Source organism: Rana temporaria, chromosome 1 (genome assembly GCF_905171775.1).
Source record: "Rana temporaria chromosome 1, aRanTem1.1, whole genome shotgun sequence".
NCBI lineage: Eukaryota > Metazoa > Chordata > Amphibia > Anura > Ranidae > Rana > Rana temporaria.
The window spans coordinates 414,698,735-414,723,132 of record NC_053489.1 but is presented as its reverse complement, the minus strand read 5'-3'; the positions used below and the strand labels follow the sequence as shown (position 1 = coordinate 414,723,132).

Below are 24,398 nucleotides of genomic sequence, written 5' to 3'. Positions count from 1 at the left end.
GACCGATGACGTTATTGGCAGGGTTCCCATTCTTTGGGGAACATTTGCATGGTGATGATCTGGATAAATATATCCCAAAAATTTCTAGAGGAAAGGGTTCTTTACTACCTGTAAAGAGAAGGACCAGGCGTCCCTAGTTTAAAACCTCAGGGATTTCTTCAGCTATTTCAGCGCCAAGGCAGTTACACAGCTAACAAGGCGCTAGAGCCAGGGGCAAGCGATGGGGCCAGAAAAAACCCTAGGTCCAGAACTCCTCTAAACCCAACACCAATCATTACTTTTGAGGGGACGCCACCACTCTATCGGGTGGGGGGGGGGGGGCTACTTCAATTTGCGAACATTTGGAGAACAGTGGTGCAGGACGAGTGGTTCACCTCAACCGTCTCCTGCTGTTACAAGCTGGAATTACGGAGGTTTCTAAGATCCAATGTTTCTGCGGATCCTCCTAAAATAAACTTATGTTTCAAGCACTAGAGCAGTTAGTACATCAGGGAGTGATCACACAGTTTCCGGTGTCCGAAAGAGGCACAGGGTTTTATTCAAACCTGTTTACAGTTTTAAAACGAAATGGGGACATAAGGCCAATCTTGGACCTAATATCCCTGAACCAACATATCTTAATCCAATGCTTCAGGATGGCGTCAGTCCTCTCGTTGGTAGCCTTGTGCCAGATGGGAGGCTTCTTATTCCGTGTACACACGATCTGAATTTCTGACAAAAGTTCTATGTGAGCTTTTGGTCGGAAATTCCGTGTGTAGGGTCCGTCGGACATTTTCTGTCGGAATTTCCGACAGCAAAAATTTGAGAGCTGGTTCTCAAATTTTCAGACGGGAAAAGTTATTGTCGGAAATTCTGATAATCTGTATGCAATGCCGACGCACAAAAAAAAACATGCATGCTCTGAATCATTGAACTTCATTTTTCTTAGTGTTGTACGTCACCGCATGTCCTTGTCTCCCCTGGGCACATTTAAGCTTAAGCTGGTGGTTGCAGTAGCAGAACCAGCAAAAGGGAAGATCCTTCCTCCTGGTGTCTTGGAGAGTACTGACCACAGACAACAGTCTCTCGGGCTGGGGAGACACCCTAGAGGGGCTCACAGCTCAGGGGAGATGGTCAAGGGCAGAGCAGAGCCTTCCCATCAACGTCCTAGAGTTACGGACAGTACATCTGGCCCTACAGTCCTGGACAGCAGAGCTTCAGGACTGCCCCTTCAGGGTTCAGTCCAACAATGCCACTGCAGTGGCCTATATCAAACCACCAGGGTGGTACCAGTAGCTATTCAACTCAGGAGGAGGTGAGCCATACAGTATATTAACCTGGGCAGAGGGACATGTGTCGGTTCTATCAGCATTCTATATCACGGGAGTAGAGAACAGGAAGCCAGATTATCTCAGCTGCCAGCAGATCTGCCCGGTGGAATGGTCCCTACACCCGAACGTGTTTCGGGAAATCTGCCAGTGTTGGGGATGGCCAGAGGTCAATCTATTGGCATCCAGGTTCGTCAACAAGTTCCAGCAGTTTGTGTCCCGAACAAGGTATCCCCTGGCAATTGGAGCTAATGCGCTAGTAGTTCCATGGAACATGTTCTCCCTGGTTTATGCCCCTAAACCCCCCCCCCCCCCCGATCCCTCTTCTTCCACATTTGTTGTGCAGGATTCGAAGAGAGGGGGTTCCAGTCATCATGGTGGCACCAGCCTGGCCCAGAAGGCCCTTGTTCCCAGAGATCGTGAGATTGGCAATAGACGGGCCATGGACGCTTACGCGCTACCTGGATCTATTCTCTCAAGGTCTTATATTCCACCCCAATTTACAGTCTCTAAATTTGACAGCATGACTATTGAAGCCAGGGCGTTAAAGGATCCTGACATCTCTGGACCTGTGGTGTCTACCCTAGTAAATGCCAGAAAAACAGTCACTAGGAAGATCTATTATAGGATCTGGAAAGTATATGTTGCTTGATGTGAAGCCAGAAAACGTAATTCTCGGACGTGATTGTGAGAATTCTTTTTTCTACAATCTGCTGTGGAAATCAATTTGGCTTTGAGTACAATCAGAGGTCAGATTTTGACCCTGTCAGTTTTCTACCAAAGGCCTTTAGCCTCCCATTCACTGGTCCGAACCTTTATGCAACTGGTCCGAACCTTTATGGTTTGCGCCATTAGGTTACCCATGTGTTCTTGGGACTTAAATTTGGTGCTGTCTGTGTTACAAAAACAACCATTTGAGCCTACTAAGGGAATTCCATTAGTCTTGCTGTCACGCTAACTAGCCTTGCTGATGGCCATGACCTCGTCTAGAAGGGTAGCGGCCCTTTCTTGAAGGGAACCATTCCCAATTCTCTACCACAACAAGGTGGTGTTGCTGCGTCCTATTCCATCTTTTTTGCCAAGGACATTGTTTTGCCTTCTTTTTTCTCTCAACTTTGTTTGGTGGAAGAGACACGACTGCATTTCTTGGAAGTCGCACGGTCAGTCAGTTTGTCTAGATCTGCAGAGATCCGAGGATCAGACTCCTTTTTTTTTTTTTTTACCAGAAGGGCCAGGCAGCTTTCATTGCCAATTGGGTCTGCCAGTTGATCATTCAGGCCTATGGTCTGAAACGTAAGGTTGAGAGCTCATTCTACCAGGGTTATAGGAACCTCCTGGGCTTTTCACCATCAGGTATCTGTGGCTCAGATTTTTAAGGCTGCTACCTGGTCTTTAGTGCATACGTTCACAAGGTTTTATCAGGTAGATGTTGGAGCAGCCGAGGATTCGGCTTTTGGCCGTTGTGTACTACAGGCTGCTGTTTAACCACTTTACCACCGGGCCAATTTTGTCACTTCTCTCCTTCATGTAAAAATCAAAATTTTTTTGCTAGAAAATTAATCAGAACCCCCAAACATTATATATTTTTTTTTAAAGCAGACACCCTATGGAATACAATGGTGGTCATTGCAACTTTTTTTCTTGCACGGTATTTGTGCAATAATTTTTCAAACCCCTTTTTTGGGGACAAAAAGGGTTTCATGATTTAAAAAATAACAAAACAGTAAAATTAGCCCAATTTTTTTTTTATAAAGTGAAAGATGATGTTACACCGAGTAAATAGATACCTTACATTTCACGCTTTAAAATTGTGAACACTCATGGAATGGCGCCAAACTTCGGTACTTAAAAATCTCCATAGGCGACGCTTTAACATTTTTTATAGGTTACTACCGTATTTATCGCGGTATAACGCGCTCCCGCGTATACCGCGCACCCCTAAAGTCCATCGGCGGCCTCGTCGGGTCCGGCGTCCTTCTGCGGCTTCGGGTGTCCTTCTGCGGCGGGTCCGGTGTCCTCTTCGGCGGGTCCGGTGTCCTCTTCGGCGGGTCCGGTGTCCTCTTCGGCGGGTCCGGTGTCCTCTTCGGCGGGTCCGGTGTCCTCTTCGGCGGGTCCGGTGTCCTCTTCGGCGGGTCCGGTGTCCTCTTCGGCGGGTCCGGCGTCCTTCTGCGGCGTCCTCCCCGCTCGTTTCCCGCGCCGAGTTTTGAATACTGCGCCAGCATATACCGAGCGCAGTACACTCGACACTGTGCCTCGACCCAGTTGGAATATCTCAGAAAGGCAGCCGTTGGTTCTAATTCTAGCTGAGGGACAGGTGTATAACAGACGTACCCATTTTGTGAAGATCGGCCCAAACCCGAAACTGGAGAGCACCTCCCACAGGTAGCCCCACTCGACTGAGTCAAAAGCTTTCTCCGCGTCGAGTGAGGCCACCACAGCCGCCGACCCCTCCTCAGTCCTATCAATGTGAGTGAGGAGGCACCTGATATTGATATCCGTTCCCCTACCCGTCATAAAACCTGTCTGGTCCGAGTGTAGCAGAGCAGTTATGACGGAGTTCAGCCTGTTAGCAAGGATTTTGACCAGGATTTTTGCGTCCAAGTTTAGCAGAGAAATGGGGCAGTACAAGGAGCATAGGGGTAGGGTCCTTCCCTGGCTTGGGAATTGCCACTATAGCCGCCTCTCTCACTGTGTCAGGGAGCCTCCCCAGCTGCGACGATTCAGTGAAAAGGGAATGGAATCAAACAATGAGGTCCTCAGCGTAATGCTTGTAGAACTCCACAGGAATGCCATCAGGCCCCGGCGTTTTACCTGTTTGCATGGATTTAAGGGCCCGCTGGATTTCTGTCACTGTGATGGGAGCATCAAGCTGTGTACGGTAGGTGAGGACCGGTATATCAATGTCCTCCAGGTAGGCCCGGAACCTCATAGTCCGCGAGCTGTAAAGGAGTCTATAAAAGTCAGCAAAGCATGTATTGATTCCCTCCAGGGAACAGATCAGTTCCCCTGTGGGGGCCCTAATATTCGGGACGCACATCCCGACACCCCCCCCACACCCCCACCTTTTCCCTAGAAATCCAGGCCAGCAGTCTCCCGGACCTCTCTCCCTGCTCAAAAATCCGCTGGGACTGAGCAAGTCATTTCTTCTGTGTAAGAGCGGTACGGAGACTAAGGACCTCCCCAGTCAGGAACTGCATTTGGGCATAATGTTGGGGATCCCGGGACCTAATGAAAATTTCCTCTGCCCTGGCTGCCTCTCTCTGCCTCCACCAGTTCTGCCCTGCGCTCCCTATGAACTTTGGCAATGATGGTCTGGTAATGTCCTCTCGTGGAGGCCTTAAAGGCATCCCACACAATTACGGCGTCCGCCGTGTCAGCATTAGCTGTCCAGTAACCCGTCGGCTCAGTCTGAAATTGAACGTCCACATCAGTATCTGTAACCCAGAACCTGGACAGTCTCCACAGTCTAACATTAGGACCCACCAAAAGATTAAGGGTCAGGAGCATGGTCAGAATTCCCCTGGGGGAATATACGTATGTCCGTGACTCTCGGCAGAACCGGGCCCCCTGCATAAACCAGATCAATGTGGGAGAACGTCCTATGGGAGGCTGAGTGGCATGTGTAGGCCCCAGCCTTAGGGTGTCTCCACCTCCACACATCCGTCAATCCATAGGTATCTGCCCAGTCATCAGAACAGGGATATCCCACAGACATCAGGCGATCCATGCCCGAGTCAGGTTAAAGTCACCTAAAATCACAGTATTGTCAGAGGCGAACTCGGCCATCTTACTCGTCACCTTATTCAATTGCAACAATGAGGCCAGGTATAGGCCCACAATGGTCCAGGTCAAAGAGTAAATCACAGCATGGATTATAGCATACCTACCATCCGGGTCAAGGGCCAAATCCAGGAGCCGAAACGGGAGGGATTTGAGGACCAGGACACTGACCTTCCGTAGCAAAACTAGAGTACGTAGAGTGATAACGGTAGCCCACACACGTTTTTTTAAAAGATAAAATCCTACTCCCCATAAGGTGTGTTTCTTGTAGGATGCAGATATGGGGGTTGTAGGTCCTAATAAATTGGAACACCAAGGAGCGCTTGGTTGGAGAGTTCAGTCCCCTAGTGTTCCATGACAAGATATTAACTGTGGCCCCCAGATCAAGGATGTAAACATCTGAGCACCAAGCAATGCTGAAATATCAATTATCTGCATAACAAACAAAAACAGTATAACATAAAAACCCAACAACAAAACCAAGAACAGAAAAAGAAAAACTGCCCCAGTAGAGCAACAATCCCCTCCCAACCCCTTAAAACTGAGGAGGGTATTCATCACAAACAGTTTCAGCTTGCAGTCTGGAAAAGGGGTTCTGTGCAAGAGACGAACACAGCCCCCCAGATATTTTCTGGGGGGGGGCCAAGCAACAGTCTGAGCAGCTCTCTAAGTGTGAGACATTCGCTGGGCAATGCAACAAGATGTAAGTTTCAGGGGTCCAAAAGGAGAAAAGCAAACAGGAATACGTCCCAGCAGTAAAGTCGATCCAGTAGTGGGAGGACATATATGGTATGGCTCCTAATGCCACAGGAGGGGTTAAAACAAACAAAAGGAGGCTGCAGGCCACAGTGATCTCTTGACTATGTTGCTGCCAGGGGTGCTAACTTGGGTTCCCACATCAGTGGGGCTAACCTCCATTATCGGAATAGCGCACACCATGGGTACAAACAGGGCACAACAGGTGCAACAAAAGGTGCGGACACTCCGTTCGTGGGTCAGTCTGTGGATTACACAGGCCCGGGCAAAGCTCAGAGCAATTGAGGTGTGATGTGGTACGTACCATATGCCCGATCAGCGGGCCTGCGACAGCGAGTCCAGTCTGCCAGACAGACACCTCCCTGGGATTGTTGAAGAAGCGAGTCGTCTCTCCATCCTGGACTCCCAGACGGGCCGGGAAGAAGACACTGTAGCGGATGTTTCGCACCCTCAGTGCCACTTTGACATGGTCGAACGATTTCCTGAGTTTCTGGGTTTCCACCAAATAGTCAGGGAAAATCATCAACTTGGCATTCTGGTATTGTAGGTCGCCCACAAGCCTGGAGGTGCGGAGAATTTTGTCTTTATCCCTTGTTGAGCAGGCGGAGAATGAAGGTTTGTGGTGGGGCTCCAGGAGGTCCCGGCTTAGGTGGGATCCGGTGCACCCTTTCCATCACATAATGGGGTGACATGTGAGCCTCAGGGAGGAGGGTACGCATCATGCCTTCTACTAAGCATGTGGGGTTATTAAGCATGTTCTGTGACCGTATCTTCAGTGTTCACTCTTTGTTCGGTCTCCGCTACTCTGGCCCTGAGTTTATACATTTTAACTTTAACAGCCCCTTATCCCCTCTGTTTTTCTTCTTTTCTAATTTTCTCACTTTTCAATCTTGCTCTTTTTTCTTTTCTTTTTCTCTGTCTCTGGCCTTTTAGAGGTCTGTGGCAGTTGTTTTTTGATTGCTATCGTCTTTACTCTGTCAGTTATGATTATTTACCATTTCCAATGTTGTGTACTGATACAATGTAAACACTGGCTAGATTGTTGCTCTAGCGATTTTTGTGCACTACTGCGTTCAGACTGTGTTCATTTGCTGATTGATATGATCAATAAAATGTTGTTTAAACGTTAACAGGCAGATGATCACGCCTTCTCTGATACTAGTTTTGGATGTAAGGTGCTACAAAATGCCAGCTTCTTGACCTTTTGTTACTTGGACCTAGATTTGTTGCTGTTTGCAGTGTTGCCCATCCACCAGTTGGACTGCTTTTAGATCCCTATAGTTAAAGGCTACAGGTCATGTTTCCTGTAAGCCTAAGAATCTATGCTCCCCAGTAAAATCAAAACAGGACACAGGTTCCTCTATTCTTTATGATCTCATTGTTGCTTGATACAGAACTTGGGCAGACTGGGAGAAGATGGGATTATAATGGCAAGGTCTCTGCAGATTTTTGCCAGTGTTAATCACTTAAAAGTAGCTGCAAATACCCACAGGAAATGACTTGAAATCCTGTGTCTTATACTGTACTCCACTCCAAGAAAGGGATTTTTCTGGTTAAGGTAAAAATAACATTTTTTTTTCCCAATCAATTTACAATATTTAAGCAAGTATTTGTTTTCCAAAATTATTTACTTTGTGTAAAGTTTAAAAGAACAGCATTGTCACAAACTGGACAATACATTTTCTGTGTATATTTCAGGTAAAGCTTCTGCTGACTCAAATGAACCTTCAGAACCACAGAAGAATAAGGAAGAAAGCTTTGAACTGAAAGAAAGCAGTCCACTAGATCAGAATGAGGAGAAAACTTTGAAGGAAAGTGATGAAAAATTTTCAAATACGTTAAATACTTGGAAAAGAACAAAAAACCCAACACGTGTCGAAAGCGAGGAAACGACAGGACCATCAAAAGCGAAAAGACCTAAAAAAAGCAATCGTAAAAAAATACAAGCCGCTCCCAAAAAAATACATAAGTCTACCAAACTCCAGAAACAACTGCAACAAGAGACACAGGATGTTGACACAAAAAGTCCTCAGAAAAATGATTTGAATGTTCCTGATTTGTCAAATGAAGCCAACAGCTTCTCAAGTGCACCAATACTTAAAAGTCCAACAATGAGTGAACCAAGGTGTCCATCTCCACGGAAGCATGAACCCATTTTAGATGAGTCTTCCAAGAAATCTCCAGGTTCTGGAAGTGGCATTCAACATAAATATTTGAAGAATTGGACGCGCACTGAAGAGAGAGAGCTACGTCCATATGATAGGTATTGTCTTTTGTAAAACTTTTAAACCGTTTTGCCTTAGAGCCATTTCATACTTGTTTTCAAACGCATGTTATTTGGTCACTCAAATTTATTACTTGGTAGTAATGATTTATTGTGGTGTTATGGAGACACTGTTACATTCCCCATGCAGGGGATCCCTCAACTCTTGAAGAGTTGAACCCCAAAAGAAAATAGTTTATATTGCAGCTTACCAATTCTTAATTTTGATGGCTGCATTAGTTTTCTTTTTAGAATTTCTTTCTTATATTTTATCCTGGTGATCCTGCCCGTAAATCTGTTGTCTTGTAGCAGAGGGTTGAGATGAACCATTTTACACTGACAGAGGTGCTTACTATCGTCAGCTTTAATTGATGTAAACAGGAAAGAAATTGTTGCTGTAACTGCTTATAAAGTGTTAGCGTTTGGCTTCAGTTTTTAAGTATTTAAATCTGCTAGTCCATTTTATTGCTGTCCAAAGGTGTCTCTTGGCGCCTTCAGAGTGGGGGATGCTTTAATACAGGAGGTATGTTACTGGCCAGATCACCAAAACGGGGGGGGGGGGGGTGACTCAAAGAGAACTGATTCAGACACCACATCAAATGATTGGTAAGTTGCAATATATTAAATTTTTTGTTTTGGATTTAATACCGCTTTAAACTCTCCTCACCTGTACTCCCTCACAGTCAGTCAGAATAGCCATCAATATGTGCCGGGTCACACTACTGCGGCTTAGGATCCGACTTGTGTCGTCCGACATGAGAAATTCAATAGAAGTGAATGGGAGCCGTCTTAATGTACACTACTGAAGTCGTTTCCGACTTCAGAAAAGGCTCCTGTACTACTTCAAGGCAACTTCTAGGCAACTTGTACCCATAGATTTCAATGGAAGTTGTCTCCAAAGTTGAATCACGGTCTTAACTGAAGCAACTTTACAGGAAGAGAAAATCGTTTACTCCCTCCCACAGAGCTGATTATTCTGTGATTGGTCACAGCCAAAGTCGCCTGTCCTGGAGGCAACTTTAAGTCACGTTGTAAGTTGCTTAAAGTGGTACTTAAGTTGCCTTGCAAAGTCAGGCTGCCCCTGTGTGAACCGGCTCTTAAAGCAGTTGTAAAGGCTATTATTTTAAAATAAATAATAAACATTTTATATTTACCTGCTCTGTGCAGTGGTATTGCACAGAGTGCTCCCTTAGCGCCTCTTTTGGAGTTACCTGACTGCACTATCCACTCTTCCCCTGCATGTGAAGAAGTAGGACGGTAGGTGCAAACACACTAAACAGGCAGCTTTGTTGGGTGGTTTAAGCTTGCAACGTATTTTTTTTTCACTTAGCATAGCAAATTAAGGACCTGTTAGTCTTCCAAAACAACTACAGGAGCTAAATAAACTTTCTTCTATCCAGAGATGTGCCTAGGCCGGCACTTTGCGGGGGGCGCCGTTTCGCCGCCCCCCCCCCGAAAGAAAACCCCTCCCACCCATCCTCCCGACTCAGATGCAGCTTATCGCGGCCGCTTCCCGCTCAGAATGCTTCCTGCGGCTGGCTTGTAGTGTGTCATGCCCGCATACTGTGGGGAGTGATCACTGGCCATACACCTGGTGCACATAGTTTAGCTGGTGGAGCCTACCAGCCTCCGGCATCATTGCATCTGCTCTCCAGCTCTGGGCGGGGACGGGTCTCTCTGTAAAGAGAGGAAGAGGAGCGAGAGAGGACGACGATGGTGGAGGAAACCTTCAGGCAACACTGCAGCAGGTAAAAATTGATGAGAGGCTGAGCGAGGGATATAGTGGGGGCTGAAATATGGCAGCCCCGTTTTTGCTGGGACTTGTAATGCACTGTGTGGGGGCTGAAATATGACCGCTCCTTTTTTGCTGGGACTTGTAGTGCCTTAGACTGTGGGGGGACTGAGGAATCCTCATTCTGCCACTGAGGGCACTACAAGTCCCAGCAGAGTGGGCTGCCATTCTTCCATTCCCTGTAGTCTAGGGGGCACTACAAGTCACAGCATAGGAGGCTGCCATTTCTCAGCCCCCCTCCCCAGAGTGCACAACAAGTCCCAGCATAGGCGGCTGCAATATCTCAGCCCCCCCCCCCAGAGTGCACTACAAGTCCCAGCATAGGCGGCTGCCATATCTCAGCCCCCCAGAGTGCGCTACAAGTCCCAGCATAGGAGGCTGCCATATCTCAGCCCCCCAGAGTGCACTACAAGTCCCAGCATAGGAGGCTGCCATATTTCAGTCCCCCAGAGGGCACTACAAGTCCCAGCAGAGCAGGCTGCTCCTACAGAACAGGAGAAAGAGCTTGGGGGGGGGGGGTTGTACTGGGAGGGGAGAAAAGGATGCACAGGTATCCGTCCAAGGGGGAGTGTCTATGCGCAGCGGGGAAAACAGCTGTTCAAACGAACACTGTCTGTAATGTTCCCCGCCGCGGTGATAACAGTAGGCAGGGCAGCCACTTGTGCCAACACACGCAGCCACTGTGCCACCATAAATTGTCGCCACTGTGCCAATCACACGCAGCCACTGTGCCCATCACACGCCGCCACTGTGCCATCACATGCAGTCACTGTGCCATCAATTGTTGCCACTGTGCCCATCACACGCAGCCACTGTGCCATCAATTGTCGCCACTGTGCCCATCAAACGCAACCACTGTGCCATCACACGCAGCCACTGTGCCATCACATGCAGCCACTGTTTAATCAATTGTTATTGATTAAACAGTGGCTGCCTGTCCCCAGCGTCTGTCCCCCTCCTGTGTCATGTCCCCAGCGTCTGTCCCCCTACTGTGTCATGTCCCCAGCGTCTGCCCCCCTCTTGTGTCATGTCCCCAGCGTCTGTCCCCCTCCTGTGTCATGTCCCCAGCGTCTGTCCCCCTCCTGTGTCATGTCCCCAGCGTCTGTCCCCCTCCTGTGTCATGTCCCCAGCGTCTGTCCCCCTCCTGTGTCATGTCCCCAGCGTCTGTCCCCCTCCTGTGTCATGTCCCCAGCGTCTGTCCCCCTCCTGTGTCATGTCCCCAGCCTCTGTCCCCCTCCTGTGTCATGTCCCCAGCCTCTGTCCCCCTCCTGTGCCATGTCCCCAGCCTCTGTCCCCCTCCTGTGCCATGTCCCCAGCCTCTGTCCCCCTCCTGTGCCATGTCCCCAGCCTCTGTCCCCCTCCTGTGCCATGTCCCCAGCCTCTGTCCCCCTCCTGTGCCATGTCCCCAGCCTCTGTCCCCCTCCTGTGCCATGTCCCCAGCCTCTGTCCCCCTCCTGTGCCATGTCCCCAGCCTCTGTCCCCCTCCTGTGCCATGTCCCCAGCCTCTGTCCCCCTCCTGTGCCATGTCCCCATCCTCTGTCCCCCTCCTGTGCCATGTCCCCAGCCTCTGTCCCCCTCCTGTGCCATGTCCCCAGCCTCTGTCCCCCTCCTGTGCCATGTCCCCAGCCTCTGTCCCCCTCCTGTGCCATGTCCCCAGCCTCTGTCCCCCTCCTGTGCCATGTCCCCAGCCTCTGTCCCCCTCCTGTGCCATGTCCCCAGCCTCTGTCCCCCTCCTGTGCCATGTCCCCAGCCTCTGTCCCCCTCCTGTGCCATGTCCCCAGCCTCTGTCCCCCTCCTGTGTCATGTCCCCAGCCTCTGTCCCCCTCCTGTGTCATGTCCCCAGCCTCTGTCCCCCTCCTGTGTCATGTCCCCAGCCTCTGTCCCCCTCCTGTGTCATGTCCCCAGCCTCTGTCCCCCTCCTGTGTCATGTCCCCAGCCTCTGTCCCCCTCCTGTGTCATGTCCCCAGCCTCTGTCCCCCTCCTGTGTCATGTCCCCAGCCTCTGTCCCCCTCCTGTGTCATGTCCCCAGCCTCTGTCCCCCTCCTGTGCCATGTCCCCAACCTCTGTCCCCCTCCTGTGCCATGTCCCCAGCCTCTGTCCCCCTCCTGTGCCATGTCCCCAGCCTCTGTCCCCCTCCTGTGCCATGTCCCCAGCCTCTGTCCCCCTCCTGTGCCATGTCCCCAGCCTCTGTCCCCCTCCTGTGTCATGTCCCCAGCCTCTGTCCCCCTCCTGTGTCATGTCCCCAGCCTCTGTCCCCCTCCTGTGTCATGTCCCCAGCCTCTGTCCCCCTCCTGTGTCATGTCCCCAGCCTCTGTCCCCCTCCTGTGTCATGTCCCCAGCCTCTGTCCTCTGTCCCCCTCCTGTGTCATGTCCCCAGCCTCTGTCCCCCTCCTGTGCCATGTCCCCAGCCTCTGTCCCCCTCCTGTGCCATGTCCCCAGCCTCTGTCCGCCTCCTGTGCCATGTCCCCAGCCTCTGTCCGCCTCCTGTGCCATGTCCCCAGCCTCTGTCCCCCTCCTGTGCCATGTCCCCAGCCTCTGTCCCCCTCCTGTGCCATGTCCCCAGCCTCTGTCCCCCTCCTGTGCCATGTCCCCAGTCTCTGTCCCCCTCCTGTGCCATGTCTATAACAAGTACTCGTACCAGTTGTCCAACAATGATATTTACTGCTTTTTATAAAGAAATACAATTGATTTTATGCAGTATTGAGTTTAGCCTTTTGGCCCGGCCCTCCAAAATATTTTTAGTTTCTCATGTGGCCCCATTGAAAAAATAATTGCCCACCCCTGCTGTAGAGGAAAGATTAAAAATGTTTTACAAAAACCTATTGGAGACATTTGCCCCACGTTGGGCCTGAAATTTTTAAACGCTTCCTCATGTCCCCAAATTTTACACGGAGCCAACATATGTCATGACTTTTCAAATCCGGGGAATTTCTGGCATCAGTTTGAAATTATCTTTCCATTCCTATCTTTCCTGCACACCAACGCAACAAATTTTTCAATTTAATAGAAAAAGAAAGTCGCGCTAATTTAAAGTAATATAATGAACCACCAGTGACTAACAAACAATAAATTAGAAACAGTTCAATATATGATGGTAAAAACCACCAATGCTGTGAGTATAAATTGTGAATGACTACTGGATATCGTAAATGTCTCTGCAGTTGATATTCACAGATTGACAATCTAGGCAAGCCAAGAGGTTTTAAAGCAGTCCACAGGTGTAGTGATGAAAAGAATCTCAGGTAACAGTGATGACAACCACGCTGTGTTCAGAACAAACAGGAGACCTCCACCACAGATAATACTGACTCTTACCAGAATTCAGTAAGTATAAAATCAGATCCAGCAGCAGCCCAAATGGTTATCTTCAACTAGCGATATCCCACTGAGGGAACTCTCCATTCATTAGTGATCACCATTAAATCCAAGCTCTGTATCAAAGAGGAGACACAAAACACTATTGCTCACTTGCTTTCCAAGTAAAAGAGAACTTGTTGGTTTTAGTCTCCTGGAGTCCCACCACAAATCATTAGAGCTCCCTCTCCCTGCATTTTGGGCTCTCCTCTATACCAAGAATCTTCACAAAAGTGCTTGCTTCACTCCTGGCCCTGCTAAGAACTCAGGGCAGCCATGTCACGGGGTACCTGAATGACCTTCTACTGAATGATTCTAAAGCTATGGTCCCATCTTCCAAAATCCAGAAGACAATCCAGTTCTTTTTAAATGTTTGGATGGCTGTTCAACTTCCAGAAGTTTACTCTCCAGCCTTATCGCCTTTGAGACTGGTCAAAATTTTCCTTCCCCAGGAAAAGATTGCTTCTCTGAAGTCTAATTGTAGGGCTCTCAGGTCAACCAGGCTCCCATTTGCATGGGGTTCTGGGCCTCATTGTGACTGTCTTCAAGGAGGTTATTTTTGAAAAGTTCGACTCAAGGCCTTTGCTGCTCAACTTTCTCACAATGTGGGAACAAGCAGTTCCTTTCTCTGGATCGCCCACTATTGCTATTCAGCCTAGCAAAGATCCCCTTGGTATGGTGGATTTCCAGGCTCAGACCTAGAACATTTGTTTCTTCCCCATGCAGGATTTCTTAGTGGGGTATCTAATTTTGGTTGTTTGGGACCGTTATGTTTTTAATATATTGTACTGTGAAAAAGTCTTAGGCCTCATTCACACGAGGCGGACTCCGTTCCTACGGAGTCCGCCCGCTCCCGCCAGCTCAGCGCAAGATCAGTCCGCAGATCTCCGCTGAGCCAACAGATGACAAGCTCCTCTCTGTTCACTGAGTGGGGAGGGGCTTGTCGGGCACCGCTGTCTCCTATGGAGCGATCTGATCAAAACGGACAGCATGTCTGTTTTCATCAGATCTTACCTGATCCGCATGGAAGGATAGGAACGTGCCCCCCATACGTCTGTTTTGTGCCCCCCATACGTCAATTCTTCTAGGTACACTTGCACATAGTTATTGGCGGTACTCGGCAGGTAGATTGTGCCAAACATCTTGGAGAATTAACCACAGAGCTTCTGTGGATGTAGGCTGCCTCAAATCCTCCTGTCTCTTCATGTAATCCCACACTCAAGGATGTTGAGATCAGGGCTCTGTTGGAGCCAAACCATCACTTTCAGGACTTTAAAGATGGTTCTTAACGACATTGGCTGTATGTTTGGGGTTGATTTATAAGGAACCTCTCAATAAAGAAAGAAAAACATAACGTAAAAGTACCATCATCCAATCATAATTTTGGATAGAGGTAGAGTTAAACTAGGACCCCAGTCACCTAGAGAAACCAGGGGAAATAGGCAAGGGCTGTTGGACTATATCGGTACTTAGATAATTCAATTTATCAAGAAAGTGTAATAAAGGTAAAAAGGTTCAATTTATTAAAACATAAACATAATATAAATGACTTGAGAAATACACAGTATTTTAAAATTACAGAGATGGTGGTGTAAAACAATTGATCATACGACCAGCCAACACCTGATAAAGGTGGTATAAGGAGCCCAAGTTGCGGGCCACGATCAGGCGGAGGGGGTCATATGTATCAGGCTCTCAACTAGTTTCGCTACTACAGGGGTAGCTTCGTCAGGAGATTTTGGGTCTAAAAAATGACAATACATTGTTATTAATATTACAGTCTGTGTGCATATAGGTATACACGCATAAAGACACTCAAGCAATTAACAAACATATTTGTTTGGGGTTTGTAATGGAACTATGCATGCTGCCTGGACATCGATAACCATCATGCAGTGAGGACTACAAAGAACTGCATGGCTTGTTACAATTGGATTTATCAGATTGTATTCTGAGCTCAAAGGGTTAATTATAGAAGGGACTCTTCCACTGCTGAATGCTAATATTCCCTTTGCATAGCTAATGGACTCTCCTTTGTGTAGTACAGCCTCCTGTCAGGTGTATGCTGATGGGAGTATGTGTATAATTGTTTTAAAGGTTAATTGAATTCTATTGATAAAGGAAGGTGTCTGATCAATTTAATGTTAAATGTAAGCTTGGAGCCAAAACGTCTAGAAGACTGATTGGCTCAAGGGAATGTCATTATTTCAAAGTATCTGTATTGAAGCCCCCCCCCCCCCCTGTGTGAGGAGGGGGGGGGGCGGAGAGTGTCATTGTTCCTGTACAGTGTTGTAACCACATATAAGCGAGGTGAAATGTGCCATTAAAGACAGTCTACTTGACCCTTCAAATGTAGCCTCGTCTCGTTCTTGGAAGGGCGTTCGATGGGATATACCGGCTGTACCTGCATATTACAACTTGTCAGGGAAAAGGACGTCTCCAACGGCTGATACCCTCTCACTACCAGTGGGTAGCCGTTACAGGGTTGTTGTCCTGCTGCAAAATAAATGTGAGGCCAGTCACACGCCTTCCTGATGGAATGGCATGATAGATAAGTATCTGCCTGTATTTCTCAGCATTCAGGACACCAATGATACTGACCAAATCTCCAACTCCTTTTGTAGAAATGCAGCCCCAAACTTGCAAGGACCCTCTGCCATGCTTCAGTGTTGCCTTCAGACACACAATATTGTACCGCTCTCCAGCCCTTTCCTTCATAGTGCTTGCTTCTAGCCTACCTGTTTTTTCGTTTTGTTTTTGGAAATGGTCATCACACCCAGTAGTCTTGATTTTTCTTTCCTGAATTCAGATAAAATAATTTTGTGGGGAGTACAAAATATTTACTTTTTTTTTTTCTTAGAACATCAACAATAGCAGGTTATATATTTTTCACTTATGTTAAAGAGGAGGTTCTGCAATTTTTGTTACAATGTGCAATGCTTAGTAATATAGATTGCAATGTACCACTCACTTGCTAGCCGCTTGTACGTCTATCTGTTCGGTTTCCGTCCTAAAAAAGAACTTTTAAAAAATAATCCTGGGCTTTTCCATCTTGCTTGTGGGCATTGTGAAGCCCACAAGCAAAGATTTCCTGTATTCCATGATGCGATGCCCCCATCAAGTCACGTGACACTCGAGCTATCGCGAGAATACACGCCTGGCTATTTCTGATGGTCTCCTGTGAGTGTTGAAACGTCACTCCCAGGAGACCTACAGTGAGGAAAATAAGTATTTGAACACCCTGCTATTTCGCAAGTTCTCCCACTTGGAAATCATGGAGGGGTCTGAAATTGTCATCGTAGGTGCATGTCCACTGTGAGAGACATAATCAAAAAAAAAAAATTCCAGAAACCACAATTTATGATTTTTTAACTATTTATTTGTATGATACAGCTGCAAATAAGTATTTGAACACCTGTCTATCAGCTAGAATTCTGACCCTCAAAGACCTGTTAGTCTGCCTTTAAAATGTCCACCTCCACTCCATTTATTATCCTAAATTGGATGCACCTGTTTGAGGTCATTAGCTGCATAAAGACACCTGTCCACCCCATACAATCAGTAAGAATCGAACTACTAACATGGCCAAGACCAAAGAGCTGTCCAAAGACACTAGAGACAAAATTGTACACCTCCACAAGGCTGGAAAGGGCTACGGGGAAATTGCCAAGCAGCTTGGTGAAAAAAGGTCCACTGTTGGAGCAATCATTAGAAAATGGAAGAAGCTAAACATGACTGTCAATCTCCCTCGGACTGGGGCTCCATGCAAAATGTCACCTCGTGGGGTCTCAATGATCCTAAGAAAGGTGAGAAATCACCCCAGAACTACACGGGAGGAGCTGGTCAATGACCTGAAAAGAGCTGGGACCACCGTTTCCAAGGTTACTGTTGGTAATACACTAAGACGTCATGGTTTGAAATCATGCATGGCACGGAAGGTTCCCCTGCTTAAACCAGCACATGTCAAGGCCCGTCTTACGTTTGCCAATGACCATTTGGATGATCCAGAGGAGTCATGGGAGAAAGTCATGTGGTCAGATGAGACCAAAATAGAACTTTTTGGTCATAATTCCACTAACCGTGTTTGGAGGAAGAAGAATGATGAGTACCATCCCAAGAACACCATCCCTACTGTGAAGCATGGGGGTGGTAGCATCATGCTTTGGGGGTGTTTTTCTGCACATGGGACAGGGCGACTGCACTGTATTAAGGAGAGGATGACCGGGGCCATTTATTGCGAGATTTTGGGCAACAACCTCCTTCCCTCAGTTAGAGCTTTGAAGATGGGTCGAGGCTGGGTCTTCCAACATGACAATGACCCGAAGCACACAGCCAGGATAACCAAGGAGTGGCTCTGTAAGAAGCATATCAAGGTTCTGGCGTGGCCTAGCCAGTCTCCAGACCTAAACCCAATAGAGAATCTTTCGAGGGAGCTCAAACTCTGTTTCTCAGCGACAGCCCAGAAACCTGACTGATCTAGAGAAGATCTGTGTGGAGGAGTGGGCCAAAATCCCTCCTCCAGTGTGTGCAAACCTGGTGAAAAACTACAAGAAACGTTTGACCTCTGTAATTGCAAACAAAGGCTACTGTACCAAATATTAACATTGATTTTCTCAGGTGTTCAAATACTTATTTGCAGCTGTATCATACAAATAAATAGTTAAAATCATACATTGTGATTTCTGGATTTTTCTTTTTTTGATTATGTCTCTCACAGTGGACATGCACCTACGATAACAATTTCAGACCCCTCCATGATTTCCAAGTGGGAGAACTTGCAAAATAGCAGGGTGTTCAAATACTTATTTTCCTCACTGTAGCACAGCTCCCATAACGCCTTGAGGCGTTGGGGAAATGGAGCGACACGCCCACTCCCGCGGGGAACAAGACCCAGGAGTGAAGCTAAATGCATTGGAATAAAGGTAATCGTAGAGACCTGGAAAAAAAACAGTGGTTTATGCATTTATTTAGTACTGATAAATACAATGTTCAGTTTGAGGGTCAACCTCCGCTTTTTTTTTTTTTTTTTTTTTACGAATCTGTGTTTCTAAGCTAACCATTGGATTTCTTTTTTAGGCTTCCACATCAAAGCTACAGGTCACCTGCTTATGATTCTGCCAAGTTAACATTGTAAGTAATTGATTTGCCCTTAAGTGTGGATGATAGAAGTTATATATAGTTATCTGCTTTAAATAGAGGCACATTTGATATTTTTGACACTCAAGTTTTGCATAAATCTGCTCTTTGGTGAATGAGGTGAAGATGACTAATGTAAAGCTATATTTACTTTCAATTGTATTGGGTATATATGCATGGCATGTGAATACATCTTCTTTTTTTCTTTTTTTTTTTTTCGGTGATTGATTTAATCATTCAGTCTGTACTGGTTTTTAGACTTTGCTTCTGTCACAAAGAACTGATAAGCCTGCTTTGTAATGGCAGACATGTTTCCTAATTAAAAAATGTTTTGCCTCTTTGAGATGCCCAGACTTTAACATGATGACCATAAGATAATCTGACCATTCCTAAGAGAAAAACTTTCTCTCTCATTACTGATGTTATTTGTGACCTTGTATTCTTGGAAAGGAGGTTTCATGTGGCATTAAAATGGGACATCAGGGTTGTGTAAAACCTCCTGGTGTTTTGTTTGTTACTGATGCAGAGCAAATTTACCTTCCCTGTAAAAGAACAGTTGTAGCTAACTTGTGTTAAAGTGTTCAGTACTGAAGCGGTGTTGGCATGCAGTGGAGTTAAGAGAAGTAAGGCAAAAGTAGTGCACTTTTTAAAGTGGCGTGTCTCCAGAATAATGTGCAATTGACACAAAACTAGTATGGGGCCTGGTGCAGTTGAGCCGGTGCATACTTGCATACTGGGCTAAAAGCTTATGTTACAAAAATGTTTTTCTAAGAAGTTTGTTTGCTAAGAAGCTCATGTTACTAAAAGCACATGGTTGCTAAAAACATGTCTGCATAAGGCACATAGACTTGTGTCACATGGACTTAACTCATGTCTGCCTAAGGCACATGACACGTCGCATAGGCTAATGTCTGCATAAGATACATGACATGTCGCATAACCTTATGTCGAAGTTAGGCACATGACACGTCACATTGGCTCATGTCTGCATAAGGGTACTTTTTTGTACTTTTAAGAATTTTAATAAATAAATAAGGCACATGTCGCATTGACTCGTGTCTGCATAAGGCACATGACGCATAGACTCGTGTTTGCGTAAGGCGCATAGACACATGTCTGCGTGAGACACATTTTGCATATATGTACATGGACACATGATCGCACATAAATGCATGTTTTGCATAAGCATGTTTGCATAAATGTTAAATAAAATCATGCTTGCTTACTAGCATAAACACCTTTGCAATGAGCACATGTGTGCATAAATGCACATTGAATAAACACATATATAAATATGTGTTTATATACATTAGTCATATATAGATAATTTTTTTTGCATTTTACCGCATATGTAAATTCATGAACAGCAAGAATGCTTGTATACTTGCATGTTTGCATTCCTAGGTACCTACGTAATGACATACCTGGGTACTTGCATACCTACGGTGTTGTATAGCGGTGGACCAGCATTGTCTGGGCCTGCATCCTTGTGGAACTACGCATTTGTTTTTGTCTAAAATAGTCTCTTTATTATATACTCGTTAGACTAGCTAAATGACTCCAGAAGGGATAGGTGGCCGAGGTAGGCATCTGAAGCCAAATAGGGACATGGGGTCTACCTTAAAGCGGAGTTTTTTTTAAAGTAAGCAGCTACAAATACTGCAGCTGCTGACTTTTTTAATATTGGGACACTTACCTGTCCAGCGTGCCTGCAATGTCCTCACCAGAAGCCGATCTGTCCCCCGACTTCTGGGTGCAGGCGCCGGCATCTTCAGTAAGGGAATCAGGAAGTAAAGCATTACGGTTTCACAGCATGGTTCCCTACTGCGCATGAGTGAGTCACGCTGCATGTCCTGACTGGTCCCTGCTGTCTTCTGCGACCTGTATGTCTCCCTGAAGACAGCCGGGGGGGGGGGGGTTTGTAGTCGGATGCGGAAGTGGGAGCAAATACCTGTATTATGAAATGTGCCGAATGCGACACTGGAGGGGAGGGTGGAACCGAAAAAGTGGAAATTCCATTTTTGGGTGGAACTCCACTTTAAGATCTCAAACCGCTGAGCATCCTTCTGTTTCAGATAGGCTAGATCTGTTCAGTGATGACCTCTCTGCAAGAGGTATATTTTTCCAGGTCCATAATCATCTGTAAACGCACGTCTTCATGTTTCCAGGTTTGTTGCAGTAGAAAGTCATGTTTTCTTTTTATTTTTTTTATTTTTTTTGTGATTCTTCCCTTTGGTTTGGCCACATCTCCGGAGGGTTCACAAAGCGTCTAGCCCCAGTTGCTGGGCTTGCTGAAGACAACTCAATAATCTTTGTTCAGAAAGCAGTCGATTCCAGGGGTTCCTTCAATATATTTCTGCAGGAGGAAGCTGTGTTTAGGTCAAAGCACTTTCCCTACATACAGTCCTACTCCGGGTCTTGGTAGAGGATCATTCTCTCTGTCTGGAACTTGAAGATCCAGGCATTGGATTACCGGAAGGCTCTGTTCCTGGGTTGTTTCAGAGCAAAAATTGGGGGTTGATGTTATTCCTTTCCAGGAATTTGGATGATAACCACCGATGCCAGTCTCTCCAGTTGATTTGAGAGTGGCTACAGTTAAATGGGCTTGGTCTCCACAGGAGAGAATACTGTCCATCAATATCTTGGAACTTTTGGCCAGTATGCCTTGCACTGGATTATGGGACAAACCAGTTGTAGGTTCAATCCGGAAATGCCTCTGCAGGCATTGATATCAACCACCACAGCGGCACCAGAGGTCATGCAACTTAGGGAGGGTGAACCACATTCTGGGACAGTACAAGTGCGGTCTCTATCGCCAATACATATTCCAGTTCTAGAATAGTGGCGGGGGACTGCACGTGAATCTACTAGATTCCAAGTTCTACAACATGTTGGGACAGGTGTGTGTGGGACAAGAGTCCCACTGCCAATAGGGGTAGATGTACTGGTAACACCTTAGGGACCGCCGGTTCTCCCTTATTTTAAATGTTTCCTCTGTTTTGGCTTCTGCCACACCTTTTGCGAAGAAGCCAACACTGATATTAGTGTTGGCCGAATTAGCCCAGGAGGGCTTGGTACACTGACATAGCGAGTCTTGGGGAGGTTGCTCCCTGGACAATCCCAGTCCAGCGGGACCTGATGGTCCTGAGTCCTGTATCTTAGCACTGTTGCACCCCTGGAAGCCATCTTCAGGAAACTTCAGTTACAGGACTTGAAAATATTTTTTTGCCTGGGGTGAAGCCAGGAAGTGGCACCCACAGAAATATGCGAGTGGGAGATTTTCTTTTTTCTTTCTCCAATTGGTAGGGGAACGATTGGCTTTAAGTACCGTTAAGGGTCAGAGTTCGCCCCTTTCCATTTTTTTTCCAGAGGCCGTTTTCTCACTTCTTGATTTATACAGCGTGTAACTTGGACAGTCCGGCCTGTAGGGCCATTCTGGTGTCCTTGGGACTTGAATTTGATCTGCACTGTCCTGGCAGAGGCCACTTTTTGGACCATTTGGGAGATTCTGTTAGTCCTTTTATCTCGGAAGGTGGCTTCTTTGGTTGCTTTCACTTTAAGTGGAGAGTAAGTTTTTTATTGCCTAAAGTGTTTCCTAGTTTTCACTTGAATCAGGACAGTGTCTTTTCTTTTATTTTTTACTTAATCCGCAGTTGGCAGGAAAGAATGCTACATACTGTAGAGGTAATTCAGGCGCTCAAGATCTACTTGAGTTGTCGGCACAGGTCAGGAGTCCTGGTTTATGCTGCCAGAAGAGCCCAGGAAGGGCAGGTCGCATTCCAGGTCGAATATTTAGCAGTGGTTCTGCCAGTTTATCATTGATGCCGATGGTTTAAAGGGCAAAGTTCTATTTTCCCCTTCATCTTCCAGGACAGCTATTTGAAAGATGATTGACTCTGCCTTCTAGAGGAAACTCAAACCAGACACAATTTAAAAAGCTTCTCCCTCTCCTCTGACTCTGTTGTTTTGTGTTTACAGACCGCCAGGAGTACGCATGGTAACGTTTGTTATTTTACTTTAGGTCTGGTAACTGGTTAGGGGACCGCCCCCCTTTTTTGTATACTCAGACGGGTTGTGGCCAGGTCTGCTGTATTTTCTGCTGATGCAGACTGGGCGCCGATGCGATGCCTTATAGAAAATTACCTGTGTGTCATCCAGCTGGATGTGCTGCCATAAAAAGCAGCTATAAAACGACAGCAGTCAGCAGTTCGCTCTCCTGCCTGTCTTAGAGTGCTCCCAGATGCAGTCTGAGCACAGCCCGGAGGATTGATCACCTGCTCAGACTGACCCAGCGGCTGCATCCAGGTATAATACTACCCCCAAGGTAAATGCCTCTCCTGAGAATTGTTGAGAGCCATTAGAACCAGGGGTCTGTATATGCTTTTAATAGCACTTGGTGAAAAGTGTCCCCTTTTTGCTCTTTTTCTCTTAGGTTAACAAGCCTTTAGAGAGAAAATGTGGGAACTGTAGATCTAAGCTTCCTGAAAGCTGTAGGAAACTGTTGTGTGATAGTTGTATTTTTTTCAGTTGCGGGCTGATTCTGTTGCTTCTCTAAAGGAATTGATGGTTTCCATGAAAGAAGTGGTTTCTTCTTTTCAGTCCTTTAATGAGAGATTAGCAGGGTTAGGTCCCTCCACTTCTAGAGCTGTGACAGTGAACCAGGATCCTTCGGTCTGAGCAAAGTCTCTACCTCACTTAGTATTAGAAACCATGAGTTTACAGGTGGTCTCTAACCTGGAGGAGGGGGAGAATTCGAATTCTACGTCTGATGGAGAGTCTGCGTCAGAGGTCGAAGAAACGTAATTCGGCCAGATATCTTTTTCCTATTGAGGATATTGACGAACTGTTGAAAGCAGTTTATACTTCTGAGCAGATTGAGATGTCACAGCAGACTGCCTGTTGAGGATAAAATGTACAGGGGCGTTCGCCTAAGTCTTTTCAAGTACACCAGTTTCTGAATAGAAATAGCCTGAAAGAAGGTTGTTCCAGACTAGAGGGCACAAAAGGAGGTTTCCCTTTCAGTCCGACATTGAGGAAATGTTTCTCAAATGTCCTAGACTTGATGCTCCTATTTCACAGGTGTCTAAAGAAAAAAAAATCTGATCTCTCATTTGAAGATTCTGGTGTGCTTAAAGATCAGATGGATAGGAAAGCTGATGCTTTATTGCGTAAAGCCTGGGATGCTTCAGTTGTCTCGCTGGGTCCAGCCTTGGCATCCACGTGTATTGCTAGAAATCTAGATGTGTGGGTACATAGATAAGATGATCTTCTCCCCTTCAACACACCGGTGGAGGAGGACAGGGAATCTCTCCCCCCAATTGCCAAGTCGGTGGCCTTTCTGCCAGAAGCAGCAGCAGATTCAGTTAGATCAGTGGCAACAGCGTCAGTACTTAACAATTGCTCTAGATGAGCAATCTGGTTAAAATCCTGGGAGGGGGATCTGACCTCCAAAAATATGCTTTTTGGTATTCCTTTTGAGGGCAAACTTTTAGTTGCTTCTGTCTTAGAAGAAGTACTAACACGTTATTCAGAAAAGTAATTTCTCCTGTTCCGGAGGATCAGAGGTTCCAAGGGTTCTATTCTCACGTTTTTCTGGGAAAGAAGGCATCGGGAGGGTTTCGGATGGTCATCAATCTAAGTGTCCTGAACAGATTCTTAATTTAGAGGTGTTTCTGGATAGAAAGCATTTATTCTCTGTTTATTGTTACCAGAAGTGTTCATGGTAACCCTGGATCTTCAGGACACTTGCTTTCATGTACCAATATGCCAGGTCCATCAGAGATTCTTGAAGTTTGCGATCCTCACGGAGAACGGTCCGCGTCATTGGCAGTTTAGGGCCCATCCTTTTGGTCTCTCGGCAGCCCCAAGAATCTTCCCAAAACTCATGGCTGAAGTCATGGCATTTTTTTCGGTTACAAAAGATCTCAGTTGTCCCGTACTTGGATGACTTTTTGATCTTTGCCCGGCAGAAAGAAAACCTTTGTCAGGATCTACAGTTGGCTCTGCAGAC

General features: G+C 46.6%; 1 protein-coding gene across 3 annotated transcripts in view; it reads left to right on the top strand.

The window, feature by feature from the left end:
* CENPC (centromere protein C) overlaps nt 1-24,398 on the top strand; it is a 230,583-nt gene that overhangs the window by 176,891 nt on the left and 29,294 nt on the right. For all 3 annotated transcript variants that reach the window (XM_040324693.1, XM_040324684.1, XM_040324677.1), the window contains exons 24-25: nt 7,542-8,106; nt 18,329-18,382. In XM_040324693.1, coding sequence (XP_040180627.1) covers nt 7,542-8,106; nt 18,329-18,382 — 619 coding nt within the window. The remainder of the gene's footprint in view (nt 1-7,541; nt 8,107-18,328; nt 18,383-24,398) is intronic.